This window comes from Typopeltis vanoorti, chromosome 17 (assembly GCF_054136105.1).
Source record: "Typopeltis vanoorti isolate ZY-2024b chromosome 17, IOZ_Tvanoo_1.0, whole genome shotgun sequence".
In the NCBI taxonomy this organism is placed as follows: Eukaryota; Metazoa; Arthropoda; class Arachnida; order Uropygi; family Thelyphonidae; genus Typopeltis; species Typopeltis vanoorti.
This window is the reverse complement of record NC_143565.1, coordinates 100565121-100590965: the sequence shown is the minus strand read 5'-3', so window position 1 is coordinate 100590965 and position 25845 is coordinate 100565121. Positions and strand designations below refer to the sequence as shown.

The 25845-nt window shown below is 35.0% G+C and overlaps 2 protein-coding genes across 11 annotated transcripts in view; one reads left to right on the top strand and one right to left on the bottom strand.

Moving 5' to 3' along the window:
* The window catches only part of Nin (blastoderm-specific gene 25D), a 511736-nt gene that overhangs the window by 124715 nt on the left and 361176 nt on the right, over positions 1-25845 (bottom strand). The gene's annotated exons all lie outside the window — the stretch shown is intronic.
* The window catches only part of LOC150097700 (XK-related protein 4-like), a 90593-nt gene that overhangs the window by 50227 nt on the left and 14521 nt on the right, over positions 1-25845 (top strand). For 2 of the 4 annotated variants that reach the window (XM_090406758.1, XM_090406757.1), the window contains exons 2-3: positions 9131-9250; positions 17091-17643. In XM_090406758.1, the coding sequence (XP_090262884.1) occupies positions 17096-17643 (548 nt within the window). In that variant the 5' untranslated portion in view covers positions 9131-9250; positions 17091-17095. The remainder of the gene's footprint in view (positions 1-9130; positions 9251-17090; positions 17644-25845) is intronic. The other 2 variants (XM_090406756.1, XM_090406755.1) reach the window with 1 other exon arrangement.

Genomic DNA, 25845 nt, shown 5'->3' with positions numbered 1-25845 from the left:
CAATTACGAGCAAGCTTAACTGTTCCTTTCGTGTCACATGGAATAAAAAAAATAAATAAAAAAGATTTCCTTAGAGACATCCTTAACGTACGCATGAAATACCGAGTAAAGCGCTTGGAGGGAAGCAAATATATTTTTTTTCATCTTTAGTGATTTCATCAGCTAATTTCACACAACATATTACATTCGGCTCAGATGTACAGTGACCGGCTAATTCCGAATTCACTGCGCACAAAACCAAGATCGCAGTAATCAAGTTAATTTCACACACCTATTCACCAGCATCTCCCCTTTCAGCTCCCGATATTGACCGGGCACTCATGCTGGAGATTAAAACCCTACGGAGGCTCGATAACCATTGTGAAGCTGCGATCAGCGATAGCGAAGTTCACAATCTCCTCTTTCTGCGAACGCTCTAAGTCTGGCAAATTGAGAAACTCGGCTCTCAGTAATTATTCTCTGCAAGCTAGTGCGGAAGGTGATTGGAATTTCGTCATAATCTTCACAAAAGCAAACAGCACTGCAAAGGAAACTGAAAGACAGCAATCCTTACATTCGCTAAGTGACGGAAACTGATAAATTTAAATGCGATTTCGAGATAACATTTTTTTTTTCATGTCGATAGTAATTTTGTTAAAAAATGAAATATCTTCGTAATGAGTTTCCGCTTCAAAGAGCATTCTTACTGTACTTTTTCGACAAGGAGGCCATATCATTAATGTCACACGGGTTTAAAATACAATTAAAGTCCATTTTAAAATTAAATAACTCGGCGTCTATACTATTCATCATTTATTAACTGAAGCAGCTTTAGTTAACGTATTCAGGAGAAGGTTAATAACGTATTTCATATCCAATAACCGATATTTGCACACTTAAATTTCAAAAGTGACTGAGTTATTCAATTACGATAACTAACAGTAAGAAACAGCTGTCAGAGAAGAAGAATAAAAATAACTAATAAAAGACGAATAAGTGGACTCCTAGACAGAATATCCAAAGTACTGTAATACTAGCGACTTGCGTTGAAGTTTGTAATTTTTAAGATCTCAATTGTTATCGAATTTTTTAAAAACTTAAATATACAAATATCGTATTTTTTGTATAAAATATTATTCTTCTTTTAATAAGGTGGATTACAAAGCTGAAGCCTTTTAGGGTGCTTTCTTAAAATATGAATATTTCTAGCTTATTATACTTCCAAATTTTGTTGAGTTTCAATAATAATTTTTTTTGCTATGTTAACGTTATATGATGTTCTTTATAAGACGTAATAGAAAATTCTGTGTTCCATGGTTAAGCTTCTAGAATTTTTTTAAAAAATTCTAGACGTAATTCAAGTTAAACTTTAACCATTGAACAATAAGTAACTTCTATTCATGTGTTTCAAACGTTTATCGTCTATCAGCTTTCTCTGCTTCTCGCATTACTTGTCGATGACTAGGAATAGTTGAGATTTCAGGGAATGTAGGAGCTGATTAGCGATCTCCACGCATAGTACATTAAGCTTTGCATGTTATTCAGGATTCCGTGTGAACGGATAACCTTACCTGATACTTTATAACGGCATGCAAAGAAATCTAAAATAGCCATCGTAGCCGTGGATCAGTTGATAAATGATTGGGTGATGTTGCATGAGCAGTTAAACAGGATTTTTCTTGCAAGCCATGTAGTTCTCATAAAGTTCATAATTTCTGCACGCATGGACTTTAAAAAAATAATAAAAAAAAGCATTATAAATACTTCAGTATTTTCAAAAAAAAAAAAAAAATGAAAAAATATATTTCGGGAATCTCAAAACGTTCCGTAACTGCTAAAATACTTATATTCAATATTTATGTTTAAAAGAATAGTGCATAATAGTCTTTTCTTTAGAATCCTTAGATGGAATTATGGAGAAATTTAGCATGAAGACAGCTGCCAATATAAACAGGTCTTTTATACGTTTCTAGAAGTATCTCACCTTTTCTTCTGACAATCATAAATCTAGAAATGCTCATGTATTTTGCTCTCTATGATGATCAATTTGATCTTTTAGTGGTACATCGTTGTTGCAGAAACATTCTAAGAAAGACAATATAATACCAAAGGAAGATAAAGCACTCTATCAACTTAGAAAGATTATTTTGGAAGCGGACAAAAAAAAAGGGATGCCTCTGTTCATATGCAATACTAATTACTACGAAATAAAAACCACATTCTTAGTGGTTCTTCCCCTTTGTTTTAAAAAGAGATCTGCCCTTGGCGCCCAAGCTAATCTAAATGCCATATCTTTATTTACCAATGACTAAGTGGAAGCCTCGCAACTACTCTGAAAAAAAATGATTTCGGCAGACCTAGTTGAACAGTATATAGGCGGTTAGTTGACATTAGGTCAAAAACAACTAAACTATAATCAATATCAGAATTCACTTACATTGGAAATAAATTATTTAATATAAGTAAAATATTCAAGAATGTTCGTCTCGTTTCAAAATTATTTTCAGTGCATATACTTAAAGAGACAGAATAGAATAACAATGGAAAACAGTGTTGTCAAACATGATAATAAAGCAAGAAAATTCAAGGAAAAGACACTGAGATTATCAAATAATAAATTGAAAACAGTTATGAGAGGTAATGAGCAGAGTAAACAGAAGTGACTGTCTAATACTTTCCCAATTTCTATTTAAGTTTGGATGATGAATATAGGTTTTACATCTTTCTTTGAAACAACGTTTCTAATAAAAATTGGCTTTTGTGGAAAACAAAAATCTCGCAGGAATTGCAATGTGCTCTGTTACCTCTCTCTCTCTCTCCCACATTCAGCTGCATATTATATGGAACATTCAGAAGCGCATATACTCGTACTTACTACCTTCTCCCCAAGTTTTCTGTGCGGTTTCGATATGTCGAAGACATTTTTATCAGTCCGGAACTCTTCGTCTGAGCTCTGGCACTTCATAAAATTAAATCAATCCAAGATTAAATTTACTCTTGAAACACAACACAACTGATGACCGAAAAAGTGAAGACAACCTAATTGTAGTCTTCAGCATACAGCAAGAAATCAGGTATGGAAAAGTACATTGATCCTGCATCTCAGAAATCGGACATGATCAAAACTTGAGCGCATCGTATAGCCTTTCTAAAAAATGAAATGTCTTTCCTTATAACTATTTTCATCTCCAATGGGTAGAATCCCATCATCATCACCAAAGTAATTGATAATTTTGGCATTGTCCCATTCCTTCAGAGAAAGTTTCTAGTTTCCATTTCATATGTCAAAGATGTGTCTGAGAAGCTCAACTTCAACACCAGATAAACCTTCAAAGTCTCCTTGAAGACTGTATATAAGGAAGGCTTTCTTTATACAATCTTCAATATTCATATTAAAACTTCCTAATTTGGGGAAGTTATCCTGTTTTCAATACCGCTTATGAATTTCGGTGTCTTTTCCTTAAATTCTTGCAACTTCTGCATTTAACAATTTATTATGGACACGTGTTATCGATTTTTCAACTCTTAATTTCTATTTTATTTTTGGAGCTCCAAAAATAGACCACCCCCATCGTCCGTGACTGTAGTCGTTCTTGAAACAACCTAAAATTCTATTCATATTAAATATTTCCAACTTAAGTGAATTTCGTATATTAATTGATTATAGTTATGTCCACCACATACGTACACTTATATTCCGTAATAACTAAAGCTGTGATTCCAGTGTCTCATATCATTAACTGCGTTTGTTCTCCGACGGTTTTTCCTGTTTTGGGAAATGAAAAAACCTGCAGAAAACACACAGAAAAATCCCCGTGTTTATACAATCACTAGCTACAAGGATTTTTATCGCCAAACGTCAGCGGCATTTCCACTCGCTTCTCTGCTAAAATATTAAATGTGACATCAGTCATAAAATTACGAAGCATTCTTGAGATCCCCAAAAGATCTTAAACCTTTTTCAAAAATTCTCAGGTGTTTATAAAATTTACTCTATCTATGATAAGCCTGACATAGGCCAAACTAGCCTAAGTTATAAAATCCGTGAGGGATAACACAACTTGCTCCTAAGAGGAAAAAGAGAAATTCGGTATAACTAACTCATGTAACGTCGATCAATCATTTTATGGATTAGTCCAAGACTACAGTGTCTTATTTAGAAAAACATATTCTTGGCACATCATTTCAAAGAACCAAAGTAAGGTCGGATGGAATAAGATGCAGTGCTTCAAATTGCACACAAGTTATGAAAATTTCTAATCAGATCCCTGTTCCAACAATGAAAAGCACAGACAACAATGAAAAGATAAATGCAACACAGGAAGTATTCAATGTTCCATTTATTAACACCGCCTTTCTATATATTCATTTTCCTCTTTTCCATTTATTTATATATTGATATATGATAAAGCTACTAGACATAAGCTAGCGAAACATGTCAGGAATCCCATCTATATTAAAAATGTATTAACGATAATAAGTCAGCTATTCTAACTTCAGCTTATTGATGAAAAAAAAAAGCAATCATAACACCAATGTTTTCGCTAAATTATGAAATGATTTAATTTGCATACCATGTTATACCAAGCATCGACAGTTCACTGTCCTGTCTTTAACCTACCGAGTGTGAAAATGCTGCAGCCTTTCGCTGGAAGAAAATGATTAGTTTGTACTTTCATAGTTCTTTAGGAGAAGCGGTTGTTCGCTTCCATCCTCGGTATTCATTAAATATTGGAAGCTGGCTTATGCGTCGAGGTTCGCTGTCCAATTTGATGTCAGCGAAAACATACCATATTTTTGTTTACAAGGATCAGTGTAGAAAAATCATTTTCGTCTCACTTAATTGATTATTGAAAAAGAAATATGGCTCTGGTCAGTAATTACAGAGATGGCATGTTATAATATTAATTTTGGCCTTTATTTTTTTTCACAAAATATTAAATATTACTCAACTAAGCGAAATAACAAAAATAAATAGTACCGACATCGAACTGTTACTACTATGCACAACAATACTGTAATAATAATACTCCCACGGTTGCAGATTGCAGCAGTTGAAGATACCAGGACATGCATTATCTAGCTCTAGCATATCCACTTTCCACTCAACAGCTTGTGGGTTCGAATCTCGCCATGGGCAGGGATGTTTGTGATTGTCTTTGTGAGGGAGACGTAAGCATCATGAAAGCGCTTCATGTTTGGTCTTTAGAGCATGGTTTCCGGACTATGTCAAAAATAAATAAAAAAAACAATACATGATCATCATTAATTTCCTGATAGTTGTACCCTCAATAACTGTTCAAGCTACTACGACAGCATCACATAATTAAGTTTACAATACTATTTGCAATTGTTGATCTCCTGTTAACAGTTTTCTTCAAAATTAGTCTATTGCATGTCAGTTGCTTAGCAACAAGTATTTCATGCTACTAAGGCATTTCTGACTGAATCAGTCCACCTAGACCTTGGTCTTCCTCTGGGTCTTTGCCCTGCCAACCTGGCAAAGAAGACTTGTTTGGCTCTTTGCAATCCCATTCAGTTTAAGTGACCATACCACCTGAGATTAGCCCTGTTCATACATTCTTGAATTCAAAACAATGTCAAGTTTCTTCCTAATATCTTAATTTTTAATATGATTCTGCCATTGATGCCATCTTTTCACTTCCCTAATTTTGCTCAAAACTGTCATATGAGTGGTCTCTAGTGAAAGATCGAGTGCTTTATTTCTAACCCAACTCTCAGATCCATGAACTGAAAACTGATTTGAACATTATCGTATATACTGCCAGTTTAGTTTTGGGTAATTTCTCTCTTATTCCATAAAAAATTATTCATCTGGCTCTCCACCACACCAACTTTGTTTATTCTGTTGTCTATTTCCAAATTTATCTTGCCATCTTCACTCAAAACTGTGGCTAAATAGCTGAAATATTTTACTTGTTCTATAGATTTCATTCAGAAGTTTTTTCTATGTTCCTGCATATTTTCATAGTTTGAGATTTTTATTGTTGATTTTAATGCCAAATTTGTAACAGCTGTTATGCAATTTAGTTAGAGAACCCTAGATTTAATGCCATTTTCTTTGATAATAATATGATCCATGTAGATAATTAAGAGTGAGAATAATGTTCATCCTTGATTTTACATTAAATCATCTTCCTGAATTTCCTTCAATTCTAACTGCAGTGCAGAATTACAACTTAAATATAGATTATGCATTCCTTAACCAACTCGCGGTTAAGGCATGTACTATATTCGGATAGGAGTCATATATATATATATCACCATTTTTTAATACTTCTTATAGTTATGAAAGAATGCTGAAACTGAAAACAAAGGATAATTAAAAGGCTTTAAGTTGTAAGTTAAACTGTAGAATGAAAAATGAGCAAGTAGGACGTAATGCTTACAGAGAAAACTGTGAGAAAAATCGAAAACGTGGTATCCAAATGTGAAATACTATTCCTCGTATTTAAGAATCACAGTTATGACAAGAAAAAAAAATGATTTCGCTTATTTCATTCACCCAATAAAAATTACATGTTTTTGATAATAACCAATTCTCGACAATGAGGCTTTTATTTAAAACCATTTATTTAAGTTCTACTGCTTTCTAGAATCTTAATTAGAATATTTTTATGAGAGGCTGTTCTCATGTAATTATCAATAGATTCCGTTTGATTGAATAGCATTTGTGCAAGTCAGTAAATTAAATCTGTTCGGCAAAATGCAGTCTACACCAATTCTTGGAAACCGCAACAGTGCACTACAGCAAGTCTGCATACATTTTATAGACAATCTAATTGTCAAAGTGAAGGAATGACATTTTATCAAATATATTTTGCAGTATCCAAAATTTGGACGCCTTTTGCAACAATGGATATGGAGAAAGAAATTTCCTGATGCAATTAAAATTTGCTAGACTGCGATTAAAGAATAATCTTTCAGATCAATTAAATCATAAACCTCAGTTGCCAAAACAAAAAGTAAGAAGAAGAAATAAAAAAGGAACTTGGATTCTACACAACCTCGTCAGCAACAAATACAGCTGTATAGGAATACAGCACCTTTGTGCACGCGATGCGTGCGGCCTTCAATAACCTTTGCGTGACGCTTTAAGAGAAATTCTCGATAAAGATGCCAACATATTTATCTCTATTACAATACACAACATACAAAGATACTACTACTACCTATAAATGTCCACAAACAAGTTGGACAACAAGAGAATCAATAAAGTTTGCAGTCATTCAGAATTTGAGTCAAGAGAATTTTGGGTGTAATAGTGAACGCCACACCTCATGACAAACGTCCAGATATGACAGATGACACTGCGTTGAACGCGACGCGCCGTAGCAATTTACACAGTTTAAAGACAATGACCCGAAACTATCGCTTACCACGCAGTTTTACGTGCGCGCACAACACATGCACACACGCGCGGGAGAGGATCATGGTCTATACTCGTATTTTATTTCCATTTTCGAGGGAATTTGACTATTTTTCCCCTTTAAGTGTTTAAGAGAGGATTCTGAACATTTTTGTTTAAAATCCTAACATAAACATATTCTTAAAACGATTAAACGTTAGAAATATATTCCCATAATGAACAGAATTTTTTTTTTTTTATATAAGTTCGATACTTACCAAGTTATGAATTGATATATACGATAACGGTATATATGATACCCAAGTATTCTTATTGTTCGCAAGAAGTACGTCTGAAAACGGACTTCAGCAAAATGATTTCGGTACAAATCGAACACTAGCTAAGAATGGAACTCCCACAAGGGTTGTATACCATTGTATGACCTATTATAATAGGTCATACAATGGTATACAACTTTCAACATCCCTGGATCAAAAGATTTCTTTACGGCCCGCTATTTTTCTTAACGATTTCGTTTCGTACAAGCTTACTGTTGCCATTGTGTGCACGGAAATAAATATCCTGTTGGTAACAAGACCTTGTATCACACTGTCATATGTAATAGCAGTGAACCCTGTAGGCCGCAAGTCTAGTTCATTGAGTGATCTTTTGTGACAGCATGTCGAACATACAATAAAAAAGAAATCTTCGAGTCTGTCAAAACCAGAACCGAGCAAAGCAATTCATAGCTAAAGCGCCTCACAGTTCTCGTGAGCAACTGGTATTGGAAAAGGAAGAAAAATATTAAATCATAGAAAAAATATTGCTAAAAACAGACCTCTATCATGCGATAATCAAATGGTAGTTGTAGTATGGATAAATGATGGAAATTGTTGCTGAGCTGAAAATAATAACTGGTATTACTACTGTAATGAACGTCATACAAAAGAGCAGTAGGATGTTACTTAATGTGACTTAATACAGCTACACACGTTACTTACTCGCGCATTTATCTAATGCATGAAATATCTGTAAATCAAGTCTGCCACTATAGTGTGTTCCGTGGCTTGTTTATCAACACAAAGAATTGAGAGAGATAAGAAAATTTAATCTCGATTTCAAATCGAATAACACTTTTTGTGTGTGTTTGAAAAACAACTTGTTTCTTCCGAAACAAAAAATATAACTGAAAGTAATAGAAGGAAATAAAAACAAGAAGAGAAGATAAATGCGAATTTCTCCAATTTTCAGTTAAAAGCAGAGCGTGAGTGTTGTGTTTTCAGAATATTAGAGTAAAGAACGATAAAAACTCAGATAACAAAGGTGGCAAAACTTATCATACGATAGAAGGAAAAAAAAAAAGAAAAAGAAACTGATGAAATACCTGATAAATATCACTTAAATCTGAAGTTCTTCCGTCATAGTTTATCTCTTCTTGAGAAGGAAGGGGGACGGAGACGAACTCATTCTTCTGAGTTCTGTGATAAAAAGCAGACAAAAGAGAACCATTTATATAGTTATGTCACTTTAAACTGTAGCGGCGAAAAACCTGGAGACAGTGTCGTAATGGAAAATTTATCGATCACTGATGTCTATTCGTCGACAGCCCACTGTACTGGAGATAAAAGCGTACCAAGTTAAAACACCCCCTCTAAATTTATGACAACGAACTAAGATGTAGAAAGAACCCGTTGTCTTTGGGAATCGAGAAGGTTTTCTTAGCATGCAAGTGTGTTCCACATGCCAGATTTCTACGTAACAAGATATTTATCTGCTTTTCAGAGAGAAGACGGTCTTCCCGTCACTTCCGTCCGTCAGGGCCGCCGGACTACTCCATTCAGTAATCTCTATAAAGAGAGAGACAGAGTAGCAAGATTCTCACGTAGCACACCAACAACAATGGTAAGTAGATTTAAAATATTGCTTCCTTCTCTTGCATTATAATAGCAATCGGGACTCTACACCAAGCCAACACATTATCCGCGGGAAGCAGCTAAAGGAATGTAAACGCAGCACATAGCATCACGCTGATGCTAGTTTCACGGCTCAGCTATGACAATGCGTCTTCAGAACAACACAAAGAGGGATAAGTATGCAATTTCCACACGTGCCCTACATCCACATTTGCTGCGATCCATCTTACTCAATAACACACGGATTCTGTAGCCACAGCAACCTACGAATATAGCAAGGGGAGAAGAATTTCCCTAAAGATGCTTCCTCCAGTGAGAAACAAAGTCAACTCCGTGGAACAGATCCATTTGCTTACTCAGCACTACTGTGTTTCGCTGCATTAATATTTCCATATTATTCTCTCGCATCATACACACGTGATCGTTGAAAGTTTAGAGTGAAATTTTACACGTTGAGTCATTAAACAGAGAATGAATTACTTCTATATTTCATAAAGTTAACCATATATTATTAGTTCGCTTGTTTTAATGTAATGAAGACCCGGTGCATATAAAACAAACTTATTTGGCCATCTCAAAAAGAAAACAAAAGTAGTATATAAATTATAATAATGTCGACTATCAAATACTACGATTACGGGTCCTCTAGGAATAAATATTCGAATGAAATAATTCGAATTATTTCATTATTTCTGAAATCTAACACGAGTCATATACTTTTGTTTGGACTTTCATTAATGGCCTTGAATACAAAACACAGTACAAATAAACTTTCAGATTTAGGTTAGCTGATCTAAAATATTTCCGATGTTAATGAAACGATGATGCCGACTAAAATTCATTTGCAATAATTTATATGTCAACATACATTAAATTACAAATGCATACTACGCTATGGCAATTAAAACAAGCATTTTATAAATTTTAGTTTAGCACATTACTAGACATCTCTTATTGAAAGGAGAACTATTTGCCACAGTAGACTAAAGTGGCGGCAGAAACATTCTTTGAAAAGCAAATGAGAGAGAATTAAACATAACGATGTTATTACCATCTCCCACTTACGACGGGCACAATCCATGATGAAGCCGAGCGAGACATCAGCCACTACCATAATAGCTTTATAGAAATCAAGAAATTAAAAGGAAAAAAAAAACTTGCAAATTATTACTAATGGTTTTAAATGTTCTGTTGTGCGCAGTTAAATGTAGTTATTTCCCCCCCCCCCCTTAAGACATTTAGTAAAAAAACATCAGACTATCGGTTCTTACTAAAGAAATATCAGTTGGTTGGGTTCTTAATGCCATCGGGTAATGAAGCTAAACAAGTTCCATCTCCTCCCACTTTCGCCCTTTACAATTCGCTAAGCTAACAGTATTAAGGAACAAGAGATCCGAAAGTTTAAGTTAGTTATTCGCACTTGATTACCTCTGCCGTCTGTTTTCACATTGCAGGTATGTATAGGATATTAAAAAAAAAAGTAACGATTACACTTGGCCTTCACGGATGTTGGTGACAATTCGTGTTCTCTGTCACAGAAACGAACAAAAAAATAAAAGCTTTTGGAAGAGGAGTGGTGTCATGCTAAAGCCAAAATGGTGGGTAGGTTGGCTGCCCGAAGGACAGCATCTCAAATCTTGCAGTGGGGAGAGCCCATTTGGCGGGATCATGCTCGGAGCTGATTAACGGAGGTCATTAGGAAAGTTGTGGACAATTCTTGGATTCCGAATCCTGTTGTGGCTTTCCACACTAAATGATCCGACTCCAGACATGTGCAGAAATACCGAACAAAAAAAAAAAATTTCATCTAGTTCATGTGATCCTGACACGATCTTTCTTTGGGTAAGCCATGCACAAAGCGAGAATTACACGATGGTGAAGTACGTTTTCTTGGCACTTAAATAGTTGGTTAAATCATCCACGATCGTAAAAACATAACAGTATGAATGAAGTGAGCAGCGCATATGAATTGGTTGCTTTATGGAAATAATTGATCAAACTGCTGTCTCGTGGTTCAAGAAGCACGAGACAGCAGTTCTCTTTTTTGATCTCATTCCTACGAAGAATTTATTGCCATTAAAGAAGTTACGTGTCTATTTAGTAACCAATCAGAAAGATGAATAAGTCACTATCAATTTGGTGAACTACAGTACTTTTTTGCCAAGCTTGGTTTTGTGAGATACGAGTAAAATAAAGACATTCATGTTTTTGAACCTAGCAGGTACTTTATGAGAATATAAATTTACTGAGCACAATGAATTCATTTGTTATTTGCTGCTCCAATAATGTAATTGATCTTCTGTAGAAGACCAGAGTATGCATACTTGCACACCATACACAGCAATTATTGACTGAATGCATACACTTTTCACATTTTCTAACATTCAAAGAGAAACTGCAATATTTTTTAAAGTCAACTTCGTACTGTGAGGAAAGTAAGCGAGAAGAAGCTGTTATGAAGGCCGAACATGCCTCTTCAGGCCTATCATTGCATGGTGGAAATGATGGTGGTAGTATCAGATCAGATAATGAGAAGTTCGAGAATATACAAGGCAATGAACAAACTACTGTATCTAATTAATATGTTCATGACCACATTTTTCTCGAACATCTCAAATCTACAAGAAGGAAAGGTATCGTACAAATGACACCCTGTGATTTTCAGAAAAGCGTTCTTTATCGCACAGGAGAGAAGTGGGACAAAGCTCTACTTTAATATAAGACCGGCCGATAGCTACACTGGCAACAACTAAGAAAAGTTCTTAGTATCGTTAGCAGAATTCGAACCTAAATCTTTCCAATCGCAGGTCATATATTTTTGCGTTATTTTATATAATGGCTATACATAAAGAGGTCCATAAAACCGTTCAATAGAAAAAAAAAAAAAATCGCTACCGGTATGACCATAAAGAATTCTGTTTAGTACAGCTTAGCTATTAAAATGTCTAAATGTATAAACATTTTGGGAACTGAGAAGGTTATCATGGAGATAAAGAAAACATATGACAAAGGAACAGGAACGAAGGCATGAACTCGTATTACATTTGAATTAAAGAACCTTATATTCAAATTTGTGAGAGAAACTTGTTAATGAGCTCAATGATTAAATATTTAATCATTTAATATTTAGAAAACCATATTCTATCTAAACTGTATCAAATCGTCGAAATAAACAGAAAAATGATAACGCATGGCTGAATGTTTTTTTTTTTTTGCTCGAAAGCAAAAAAAAATTAAGATTTCAACGTTATCCTTTTTTTTAAAAAAATCTTTCATTAGAACGAAATTCTTTTCCAAATAATCAAAATTCCATACGTAATGATGAATTGCCACAACACACTGAAAATAGTTTCGTCAGATATCTACTACTGCATGTACTGTGGTAAATCTAATAAAAAAAAAAACTGTCATACTTCGTATATTTTGTTACACAGTTCATAAAAATAATATACTGAAGTCTCTGAGAATATCGATTTTGTGTTACTAGATAAGTTTTGTTTTTAATGGTAACAAAAATATTACATTCATACTCAAAGAAATTCCATTAGAAATAATTTAGCTGCTTACAGCGAAGCAAATAGAACGTTTTAAGACTGAACTAGTAACAAAACGACATGCCAGAGATGAAAAGCAATTTCCTTCGCATGAATGAGAGACAGGGGACCCATTCAATGTTGCTGGCTGCTATATAATAGGCTACATTATATGAAGAGGCTTTCTTTCTGTTTACTCTGCGCGGCATAATATTCCAAGCATTAATCTCGGTGCATAAGTGGATGTTGTGCACTTCGGTATGTTCAAACGACAGATTATTTTCTTTGGCTCTTAAAATAAAAATATTTATCGCATTCGAGAAAAACGAGTCAAGTAGAGTAAAAGGAAACCAAGCATCCAAAAGAGAGAGAATTCGATCGCCCCTGCTCTATTTTCTGTCATTTATCAGAATAACTACATGCTACTAAATACAAACCGAATTTGAGCGTGTTAAACTAGTCCTTTGTTTAATACACTTCGTTTCAATTCCAGCAGTGGCTCCAAATTATTTTTCATGAGACCATACTGGGTTCTCTGAATACGTGTCAAAAGTTAATCATTTGTTTACTATAATTATTTTCTATAACAACAGTTAAGAATAGGAACAAACAAGGTATAAAATATACCGCATGCTTAGATTTAATAACTAGCTAAGACTATTACTTTTCTCTAAAACTAAACGTAAAAAAATCACAAAAATGAAGTGGTTCACAGGAGCCTGTGGCCTTAAAATAGTCCATATTCATGGTCAATAGCGCAAACTTCGAAGGGGGGGAGAAAAGCAAAGAAAATGCATCGAACTGAATCGGCAGACGTCACGTGACAGTTCAGTCAAGATCTATGACTGGCTCGGTGGTTTCAATGGCTGACTCATGATCTCGTGCCCATTGCTCACTTTATCGATTTTATGGGTCGATTTGATTTTGTCCGATTGCAGCATTTCTATCCAAATAGTTGGAATTAAATTCCGTCTCGCTGTGCGGCCTCCGTGAATGGCAAACTAATCATACCGTATTTTTAAGTGCCATAGTAAGTTGTGTAGTAATAATTGGAATTGCTATTCAAAATATCATTTTTACAGTAAACGAAAAATAAATATTATCTATACAAATAATCCCAAGTGTTGGTTAATTGCAACCAATATTGATTTTATTACAATAATACCCAGGACCTTTTCCGGTAATAGTTTATACTTGCTGTTGTGACTACACGCTCTTGTATCTCTCATTATCAATTGAATAATTGTTTATTATGTTAGCAACTACAGCGACAAGTAAGACCTGCTTGGTAGAATAATATGGATACAAATTTATCAGATAAGATAGTACTGCTGCATTTGTGCTGCAAGGAACATTTCCCTGCGAAGGCAAACAGAATTATATGATATTGATGGCGAGCAATAACACGATACTTTACTAGAGAACTAAAATTACCTGTACAAATGTTTGCATTTAAATATAATGGGATGACAATGAATATGAAAGCAATGGAGATCAAATGACAATATATGTGTTACGATTCCCATTTCGAATAATTGCATCGGAACATGAAATAATTGGGCATATACAAAGTATTTATAGTTCTTTACGATGTCGAATTATGAGAAGCAATGATGTGATATAACAATCTCCTAAAGGTTTTACAGACTTTATCCACTAAAAGAAGGAAGAAAACAACACATTGTAATAAGTCGTTATGGATTTTTTTTGAACGCCTGTCAAATTTAATCCTTAAAAACTGGAAATATGCTACATACTGTTTCTCACATGTACACACATTTCAACACGAGTTCTAGAAATCAAAAACATATGCCAATAAAACAGAGATATAGTTTTCCATATATCAAAAGACGCCACTGTGTCTTACTTCATATTTTATAGCGGTTTGAAACTGCAAAATGTATTTTTTATGTTATACCTTCTAAAAATAGAACTGGGAAAATATTGTAGAGTAATGCCAAGAAAAGCCAATAGCTATAGCTCCATGTCACTATATAACCATAACCAAGCCAAATTTCAGTTGGCTAGTTTAAAACTTTGTCAACGTAACTGAGTTTTAGAATTCATGTCACCATAACCACTTTTTCTTTCAAGGAAGCACACGATTCACTGCTAAGAATGTAGAATTCTCGTTCAAAGACTTCATATCCTGACAGGTTATTAACCCGCATCCCATCCTTAGGTTTCACCCACTAGCATCCAGAAGATATTACATATAAATGGCGTTTGTTCACTAGTTTCCACTGCTGTACGTGACAATAAAAATCCAATTACTACGCTCTGTTTCACAGGCATTTTGGTAGCGGAAATAAAATGGTTTCTTATAGAGGTGATATGTAGGGAGCAATCCAGTTGATAATGTACAGAAACGGAGAAGAAATATGTACTGACAAGGGCAAGAACATCGTTGACTTCGCCAATTGTTCACTATATTACGCAAAAAAAACAAACAAAAAAACTTAACAAATATATATTTCGTAGTGTAAACTTATTAATGCGTTAAACGGAAGAATTGAAGAAAGCCATCTTCGATTTTCTTGTCTCCAGTTTTCTAGTTTTTTTTTCCTTCCCCTCCTGCCACGTTCGTTCAATTTCCTTCTCCGACACAATTAACTCTGCTTGAAAACTCAATCACGATGTCACAGCTGCGCTGAAGAATGTCACCTCTACAGTGCAAAAGAAACGCGACTCGTTGAAGTGCGGGCTCTTCTTTCCGTCTGATGGCCGCCTGTTCTCGGTAACTCAGCCAGCATTTCGTCTCTCTCTCTCTAACAGCGTCGACAGCGACAGAGTGCTACGGCCAGAGAAGAGTAAGAAAAGGCGTACACATTCTAGCAGACATCAGTAACCGCTGCTGCGTTCCCGTCATAGCGAACGAACGAGATGGAACTCCCACCTCCTAGCACTTCGAGTTTACCAGCATCTTCCCCCTCGAGGAAATTGCATTTCCTCTGCTCAAGTATGGTATTTTGTGTTTCGCTTTTAGTGAAAGCCAATGTTTTACATAGTCTACGTTCAACCTCAGCCAACTGTTATGACAATGCGTTTTAGGACTACGCCAGCTGTTAACATGCAGGAAACACGAAGTACAGAATGGAAACTCTTCTCGCGTTTCGTGTTAGATATCAGAACCCAGCTTTGAAGAAATTGTGCATGAATGTGTACGAGAGCTAACCTGCTTTATTTGGTTTGCGGACTGATTACTTGGATAAAGTGTGTGTGTGTGTGTGTATACTCTTGTTTTGAAATAATTTCCCCTAGGAAGAAAGGGATGAAGTTTAACCAACTTTTAAACCAAACCGCTGTATATTTAATACTTATGTTTTTCAGAAACTGTGATTTCGTTTAGCGAAACGTTGATATAGAAGATCTCTCCTCCTCCTCCTCCAAGTATTTTAAAATCTTCGCGAGAGGAAAAATTGATTTTCCATAGAGAACAGCTGCATCTTTCTGGGAGAGAAAACTGAAAACTGCAGCTCTCTCAATGCTTCCTTCGTATATTCGCAGTAGCATGTGTACGCTGTATGTGTGCGCTTAAAAACATTTGAAAGAGCTCACAGCTGAATCAGCTTTCTGTATAAAAACGACAGTGATATTTGTTTGAGGCTTTTATTAAACGAAAGATCTTGAAACAGCAACCCACAGATTTTGCAGTAGGTAATAACAGATTTTCAGAAAGGCACTACTGTGAACAGGCAGAAATCAACTGAAGTATTTGCGCCGCTATAAACTGTAAGTAAGCATTGACAATTTTAAATATACATACTACAATTTCCAGTAACTATAGTGTATATTAATTAGATCATATTTCGTTACTGCTGTGTTTGCTTGATTTGGATCACATGCTGGAGTAGCTATGCGAGAGAGAGTTTTCTCCCTCGTATGGTTAATACAGTAGTTAGAGATCTTTAATACCAGCAGGGAGAATTTAAGAGCAGCTTTTTTTTTTTTTGCAAGATAAATCGATGTGTATATCATTAAAGATTAAACTAAGCGCTGTTAGCCTAGTGATTGTTACAAGCACTTAAATTCCACCTTAAAAATTCTTAAAATCAATTTCTAGTGATAGACTTAGCTGGTATGGTAAAACAAAACAGAGGAGAAAATGCCAGAAAAGCTGACTAATTCCACAGAATACAGCCAGCCTTTCATATAATAATGCGTATCTTAACCCTAGTGGACCATTAGGTAGAGGGCCCCGTTTTCATATAAAGTTTGTTTCAGATAAAATTAAATTATGCTTACTATGCGTATCGATGTTAAAATTCCTTTTTTTTTTTTCATCTTTCTCTTTAGATCCAATGGTGGTAGTAAACGAGGTAGAGTTACAGGAGCCGGGCTTGAGGGACGAGCTCTCCTTCTTCCGAACCCCTCCAAAACCAACCCGCGCCTCTCAGTACCGACCCAGATATTCTCTACAAGACGATGCCGACTATGATGGTAATCAGATCATCACGATTATGCCAGACTCCCGGATGCACCGTCCTGGCATCCCTGTGTACAACAATCCGGAATTTATGTTCCCCCGACGGGTAGAAAAGGGAGACCAGTTCACCCTCCTTAGTGGACTCTGCACTATGGTGTCGATATTAAGTTATATTACAGACTTTGGAACTGACATTGTGGTTTGCTATTTACTCTTTCTCGAAGGTCAGCTCTGGTGGTTTGGACTAACTGTGGCTTTCACAGCCCTCCCTGCCGTTACAGTGAACGCTTTTAGCCTGCGGTGGTATATGCATGACGAGAGCGAAAAGAAGATATCGGAAACCTGTCACCGACCTCGAGGCTCCTCACTCAAGTGGCTCGTAAGGATTTTCTTCCACCTTCTCTTCCTGGGACCACTCATCAGGTAAGCAGGAATTCTGAGTAAGCTGAATGTGCACCTTATTCTCTCTGTCTATATAATTCAAAGTTTGAAATCGAACTTTTTTTTTTTCATCTTTAAAATTTTACGATTCCTAAAGAACTGCAACTCAATTTCATTAACAATTCCAACTTTACAGAACTGATTAATTTCCCGAGGCAGCTAGCAAATTATTTTTCATTGTTCTCTTAAACGATCCACGCGGTAAGCTAATGGAATTCTGCAACCAAATGACATTAAGTGATATTAAATTAATTGCGCGTTCGCTTTTGTGCAGTTCAGACAGCGGGAATTGTTCTATACAAGAGGCTGTACGGCTGAAGACTTTAAAACATTGCCAAGGGAACCAATATTTACAGAACAGATAATATCCTGTGTTATTCAAACTGTTAAAATTATAGCTGAACGTTATCTGCATATAGCCTAAGACAGATTTATGAAAGGAGTTTGCAGAATCCTGTTTTTATTTTTTTAAGTGGTATGTGAAATTAGAATTCACAGTAACGTCACTAAATGCGTGTATAAAGCCGATATGTTCCCCAAGCTTTTACCGTTTCAATTAGCTAGTCGTTGGCCGAGTGGATAAGTGCCTACGCTCTCGGAACTGCAGGTCCATTGTGGCATGGATGTTTGTGAAAGTTTTTTGGTGCTCAATTATTATTATTTTTTTATCGAGGAGTGTATGGCTGCTATCCTTCAAGTGGCTTAAAAATATCATGTTTGGTCTCAAAAGCAAGGATCTTGGATCCCTTATTCCATAAATAGTACTTATGTGCTAAAGGTTTCAATTTCCTCTGGTCAGTCACGATTACAAAGAAAGGTATCGAAAAAAAAAGTCATCACCTTTCTAATAGCTGAAAATCTTTTAAATGCCTATTATAAAGTTATTAATCATAGATTTTTAAGGATTCATTATTGCATGAAAAATAGAAAAAAAAAAGTTACAAACCACTAAATTACTCTGAAGTTTCCTCTTATCTCAAAGATAATGAGTACCTATATTTTATGTTGCTTGTTGATATTTAAAAAAAAAATTGAAAAAAAAAATACAAATCGAATATTCTCGCAATATTAGGATAATTGTGGATTTTTTAGCATTTGTACTTTTTTGCAGTAATAAATCTAAAAATATTGCTTACAGTAATGAGATACTGAAGTTTGCTTCATGAGTGTTTTGTTTCCAAACACTGTAATTGGCTCTTTTTTATGAAATAAAAAGGGAACTTTGTTTAATGAGTATCAGATTTATCCAAGATTCTCTCTATTTTTTTTATCTCCATCGTAAATAAGAGCTCCTGTATGTGCATATATGTGTGGTGTGTGTGTGTGTGTGTGTGTGTGTGTGTGTATATATATATATATATATATATATATATATATATATATACACACATATATATAGAGAGAGAGAGAAATCCAATCTAAAGTGCTGTTAAGGAGAGCTTAGGAATGAAATATGAATTCTTCATTCATATTCTAATGATTACCAGCAGAATACTAGAGCGGCTTGAAAATGAACAATAAAGAGTAAGAAAATGTATCGAATAGCAGGATATGCTTATCAGAATTTGCTTTAAGGGACATTCCAAATGTTATACATATTTAAAACAGAGACTGGATATAAAAGACTAGCGAGACTGTTTATCAAATTAATGCAGAGGATGAAGCTTTAAATTTAATTTTTAATTTAACACGAGTCTCATACTCTTCTGTTTATTACCTTTTATTGTTCCGATAAAACTAACAACAAAAGCTAATCGTGACGATGTTAACGACCAGCTTTGCAAATAATATAAGTAAAATGTCAGTCTAATATTATCAACAATAGGAATGATAACTTCCATGTTTATTTCACTTTTGTTTTGGACTTTAAAGTTTTTACAAATTATCCGACATGTTCTTTAATGATCATAACTAATAATAATGATAATGAGTAAATGGTTTAATAATGATGATAAATTCATTTACCCATTATTAAAACAAATGTTTTTTGGTAGCAAACTGCTACCGTAATATGAAGTTACTCCTATCAACTCTTTTTGGTATGGATTTACTGAGTATTTTTGATCCCAGTGAACTAGAATCAAAAGAAAATATGCTTCTGATGGAATATTTCACAGCAAAAATAAGATGAAACCTGCAATCTAGCAAAAAAATGAAACTACAACTGAGCATCTCAAGTAAGCTTAGGTATATAGGCCAATTGAAACCGAATTAAAAGGGGAGAAAACAATATTAACAACAAAAAAAGAATAAGACTGATAAAACTAGTGAGAATGTTTCATATTAGTAGCTAAACACATTTGGGAAACAGAACATTCAATTATCTTGGAAGAAATGAACATTCAACCTTTTTTTGTTTTGTTTATTGTTCATTCTTCATTCATATGTCCACTTTATTCATAGTAAAGTGGACAGATTAAGGCTTGAATAATCCTGAAACCCTGCTTTAGAGACCAACCGATCTTTTTCAACCCGCTTCTGTTCTCTTATCCAGCCAGATAATACGCTATAACTAAATGAAAGTATTATTACATGACATCCACAGAGCCCAAGACTGATAGAGGAAGGCCAATTTACACTACACGATCCACCATCAACATAGTACCATATCTTCTTCTTCTCCCGTAACCCTAAATGGACCGTTAGGTGATAGTCTTGGTTAGTCTCCTCCAGTCATCTCGGGCTCTTGTTCGTGGTGTCAGTTGAGAAAGGGAGGAATTTGTCCATTTTTTGATGTTATCAGTCCATTTTAATCGAGGTCGGCCCTAACCCTTGGTCCCGGAACGATTCCTTCTAGTGCTTGCTTTGGAATGCCATTAGCCCTCTCCACATGTCCGAACCATTTCATCTGTCTTCTTTTGATGACCGTCAGAATATTTTCCCTTTTTCTCCCGTCTATTGAATCAATCAGTTTTCGGACATTTTCATTGGTTTCGCGAGGTTTCGAGTATAATACCATATACTACTAGCTAAATAGTTTTATTTGTTTATCTATACTGTTGGAAGAAAAACGAGATTTTCCGGAAGGGGTGCCCTTCCTACTTCCATGACACCAGCTAACTCACCTTCAACAGAAAGAGCCCATATAAGCATTCCTCTCGTTATAACGAGAATCGAACTTAGGTATTTTCTAATCGAAGAGCTGTTCTGTGGCCCTTCTATATGCGCTAAAGGAAATGTGCCCCGCGTAAATATATACGGAGCAAATTTCTTATAGAAAATCATTATTCACCAATTTCATCCTTATAATTCTTACAGACATACGCACAGGAAAGTTAGGCATATCTAATAAAATCAGAAAAAGAAAGAAACTTAGTTCCTGATAATTAAAATAAGGATGTACTTTTGACTAAGTACATCCTTATCTTAATAACTTAATACTATAATGGCAGTAATACTTTCATGCAAATTTAAAGAGAAAGTATTCACGTTGTATCAAAGAAAAAAGCGACTGTCATTATAGTATTTATTAAGTTATCTGCATTCCGGTTTTCAATACAATTTCATTTTTAATTAATAGAACTTGCTAAAAGAAATTATTCAAAGAAAAGATGTAGTCTCAAATGTTTATAGGGACAGTAATCTTATTTCAAAATAACAGGAGATAGTATCCAAGCCAGCCTTAAGCACTTCAGTGCATTGGTAATTTAAGGCATATGAGGAAGCCTTCGTGTTGTGTGTATTACGCTGAATATCAGGTGACTTTCTTTCTCCACTCCGAAAAGCTAAATTCAGAGAAACATTTCCTCTGGAAAAATTTAGTAAAGCTAGTAATAACTGGCTTCATTAAATAAGGAAACGTTAACGAATATTTTCCACTTATTTGAAAGTATTCTGAGTTTGTTTTTTATTTAAACATACGATCCAGGTAGCCATTTAATGTCATAAACATAATAAAATAGTATAGCAAAATTGATTACTATCAATTTCGCTAGACATGACTTTTGATGAGAAAATGCTTTTAGTCCAAATTTCATTTGATGATGTTTCGAAAATCACCACACTCCGTAGCCCATTCGATTCAGTCGTATTCAAGAAATATTAAATATGAGGGAAATGAGATTAAACAGAGAGTAACTGTAAGCACATTACTGGACTTTATTGACTGCTTTTGCTAATAAACTATTATTATTACTGTCCCAAATGATCTTCGAATAACGTCTTACATTGACAAAACTAGTCATTATTCTGAAAAATCATCATTCAAAGCTAATTTTAATGCATGCATTAAACTAATGCAATCTTCATTTCCTTGACGAAAAAAGGAGAACGAAGTAATCATGTTTTAGTTTCCGGTTTTCTTCTCTTTCAATGCAATTCTTAACAAAAACTTAAGATTTTGCAATCAGATTTAACTTTAAATATTTTATGGAAGAAAATTCCACATATATTTTCCTTAATAAGATGAAACTTCGGGAGGAGGAATCTGGTCAAACTTCCATCCGCAGTACATGAAAATAAATTCAGAGATCGATGCTATTAGCAATTTCTGAAAGCAACAGGCCGTGTGTCTTCGCGTGCCAAAATATATGAACTCGGTAGCAACAAGAAAGGCGCGTTATACCAATTATTTCTCATAAAAATTACCTTCTAATACTCTGTAGAAATTCTTGTGTCGGATTGTAACTAAGGGATAGATTACAGTCTTCTGAGTAGCGAACAAAGATGGTAATGATCACGCCATTAAAATACGAAAAAGGCTGCTAAAACTCGCACAGCTCCGCAAATTATAAAAGATTCGTTCATTACGCAAATCCCCTTCCCTACAGTGGCAAGCAATTCCCGCTGGATTTTACTTAATTGCTTTCACGCTCTACTTGACTTTCACTGTTAGCTGTTGATGATGCGGGCAATTATGAACTGATGATAACTGTTGATGATAGACAAATATTAACGCTCCCACCTTTACTAGAAATACTTTTAAGACAAAGTTTAGCTATATATATGTAATCGGCAATGAATAGAAATTGCTATAATGTTCGCTAACAACTGACAGTCACACTTGAAAAGTTGATTATCTGTTTCTTTTTTCATTTTTTTAAATATTAAATTTAAAGCTATTTTCTAAAATGTTGCATAAAACCGGTTTATTTCTAAGGAAACTGATTAGTCTAATGGTAGCATATTATGTCACAATCACAGACTTTTGAACATTAAAAATGTCATTTAAGACGTTGCTTGAGCAAGAAAATTCAGGGGTAGAAATATTATAAGACCCAGGAGGAATCCTATTGTGTTGTTTAGACCCATTGATATTTAGACTCTTCCAATTCATCAAATTCTGTCTGTCGTCTTGCTTATTGTATTGTCATCGTTTAGTTCAACAGTGACTGGATTAACTGATTAAGCAGCATTAATCTATTAACTTGAACCAATGGTGCTTCATGTACTCAAGTTTGAAGAAATGTCGTGGTTGTAATGCACAGTGCATAAAGTTATGAAGCAGCATATCAGCTTCTTATTTTAAAGCTAAATGCAAAGACAAAGAAGTAGTCTTTTCTATTATCCCGAGTTTGCATTCAATGAGAGTGGAGTGGCAACATTTAAATAAAAAGAAGAAAACCTCTAGTGATATAAGTCACGACACAGAGAAAATAAATATATATAATTGCTGTTTAAGAGTTCGTGAAGTACTTGCTGTTTAGCCATCAACCGAAAATTAACTGTCACCTACAAAGAAAAATATCAGAAAATATTATCCTTCACCTCTTTTAAGCAATTCTCCTTCTGAACACATTGAAGGTGCCAGCTGTCCTTCTGCCATAATATTTCGGTTCCACCGAGCATCTTTCTAATCAGCCAAACTGTTTCGTGCCTTTAGCACTAGAATGGTAGCAAGTAGCACTTTTCGTGATTATGATTTCCGTTATTGTGATTCATACACCTGCACTGATCCAATAACTAAAGTAATTCTTGCTGAAATTATTCATTCTATTCAAAACCTTCAACCACTCTCTTGTCCTTGCTTCAACAAGCTTATCAATTCAGCCTAAAATATCAAATGCAAGTTTTACCATTAGAGCTTGCAACAGATGGGGAAAAAAAATTTTTTTTTCTTTCAAAATACCCTGTGCAGAATGCTGGCAAACACCAGTCGTACCTTTTGGTCCTTCACCAATACCACTGAGCAAAGCTTCTACTCTGCCATGCTTCTACCTTTCTCACATTCAAATCGTATAATCACAACATCGCCCTTACCCCAGAAAAATAACTAAATAAATAAAGCGGACTTACTGGCAGCATTCCTCTCGTCCAACTCCAGCCTAGATAATCAAGGAAATCACCTCCCATTATACCAAGAACTGTATGCCCTCTGGTATTTCTCCAGAAAAACAAAAGAAGTCCTGATAGAATCTCTCAACTGCATTTATAATGCGTTTTTAGAATTAACACCAATTCCTTATCGCCTTCACAATCTTTCACACTCATCCGGCATTCACCCTATGCTCAATGCTCACTATGGAAGCAAATCTATATTCAACCTATCCCAAAACAAGAAAGATAAAAGTCATCCACCAAACTACCATGTGAACAGGCTTTGTAGTGATTAAACATTTAAAATTTAAGAATCTTACATAACCAATGTTAAAAATACTGATATCCTTGTCATTATCTAATGGTGTGATCAATGCTATCGAAACACAGTCCAGTCTTATTTCTCCTAAGAAAGATCTGGTCACCTCCCTCTCGACCCCCCTTACCTTTGATAATATCTAGATTCTGGACAAGATTCGATTTATTTTCCTTCGCCGACTTAGAGCTTGCCTTTTCCGACATGAATACATTACATCCATGACCTTTTCGTCTCCAGTGTGATTTCGTAAGATGCTAGCAACAGATTGAATCAAGTTGAATGTACAGGCTTCAGAAAGTGATATTTGGATATGTTGGTGAATTAAGTTCAGGAACGATATCCGTAAATCTACTGGTAAAGTGCATATGAATGGCGGTTTAATTAAAAGAGCTTCACGTCAGGATGAATGAAGACATCTTCACATGCGCCTCGTCAGGCCAATAATAGATTGCGGATCAGAACATCAGTTAATTGTAATCCCTGAATTTAATAAGAGGAGAGGAATCTTAACTACAGTTATACGCTAGTTCAGCTGGGTTATTTTCAAGTACAGCTGAAGCAAAGGACGGTTTGCCTGATGAAAAGTCCTACCATCTCCGCATGAGACTAGAACTGTCTTTCAATTGACAGGTCCTGATAAAGGTTCTTCGTGTCCTAGATGAGATTCGAATCTAGGTATTTCCAAACAAAGGAAATCATGGTTACCAAATGAGCTCCAGAGACTCCCATTAGTTTAGAGATTTTATATAGGATAAAGATCAACATTCTGTTGCACTCGACTGAACCAAGCTCTAACAGAAGTGATAATAATAATAAAAACTTGAGGAGGATAGTTAACACATAAAAATAAATAAAAAAGGACGTGGGAGAAATTAAGCTATGGATATGCAAAGGCCAACCGCGATACATGAGTTGGGGAATTTTGTTAATCATATCGGTTTGCCAACATTGGTACGTAGTCATTAAATTAGATTCACCCGCTGATATTTTACAGGCACTGAGTTGGTCGGTCTCTGGTTGTAATTATGGACTGGTTTTCCTTAGCGCAGTTTGATTTCACTTTCATAAACATAAAACTAATGCCGAATCCTGCTGTAACACATGGTAGTTATGCTTTGGTTATCTGACCATTCTGGGTATCGTTTTAGGTGGATAATCGCGAAAAGCGGGTTAATCTTGTTTAAACAAAACCAAGTTACTTGGCTGTATCAGACAGCGAGTCTAATTTCTGAAAGAAAGTCAGATTTTATTGCTTAAACCATTCACAAAAAAGGAATTTTCCTCCACAATTTCGTTGAATCCAGATATGTTTAAAAGTAAACCAAACTTCTACCCCTTTAAGCAAGCAGGAAGGAACTCTACAAAGAGAAACGGATTATAATTAACAATTTTATTAGTAAAATTATGATTTTAATATAAAACTGGTTAAAACGCAGTAATTTCATGTTAAGGTGCCTTTCCCATCATACCTGTTGTGACCGCTGTTAGTTTAAAAAACAAAACAATCCAAATGATGCATATATACGTATTATAGATTGCTTATTAGTTCCTAATAATTACTTGCATATCTTTTTGGACAGTAAGACTACATTTGTTAGCTATAAAAGTTT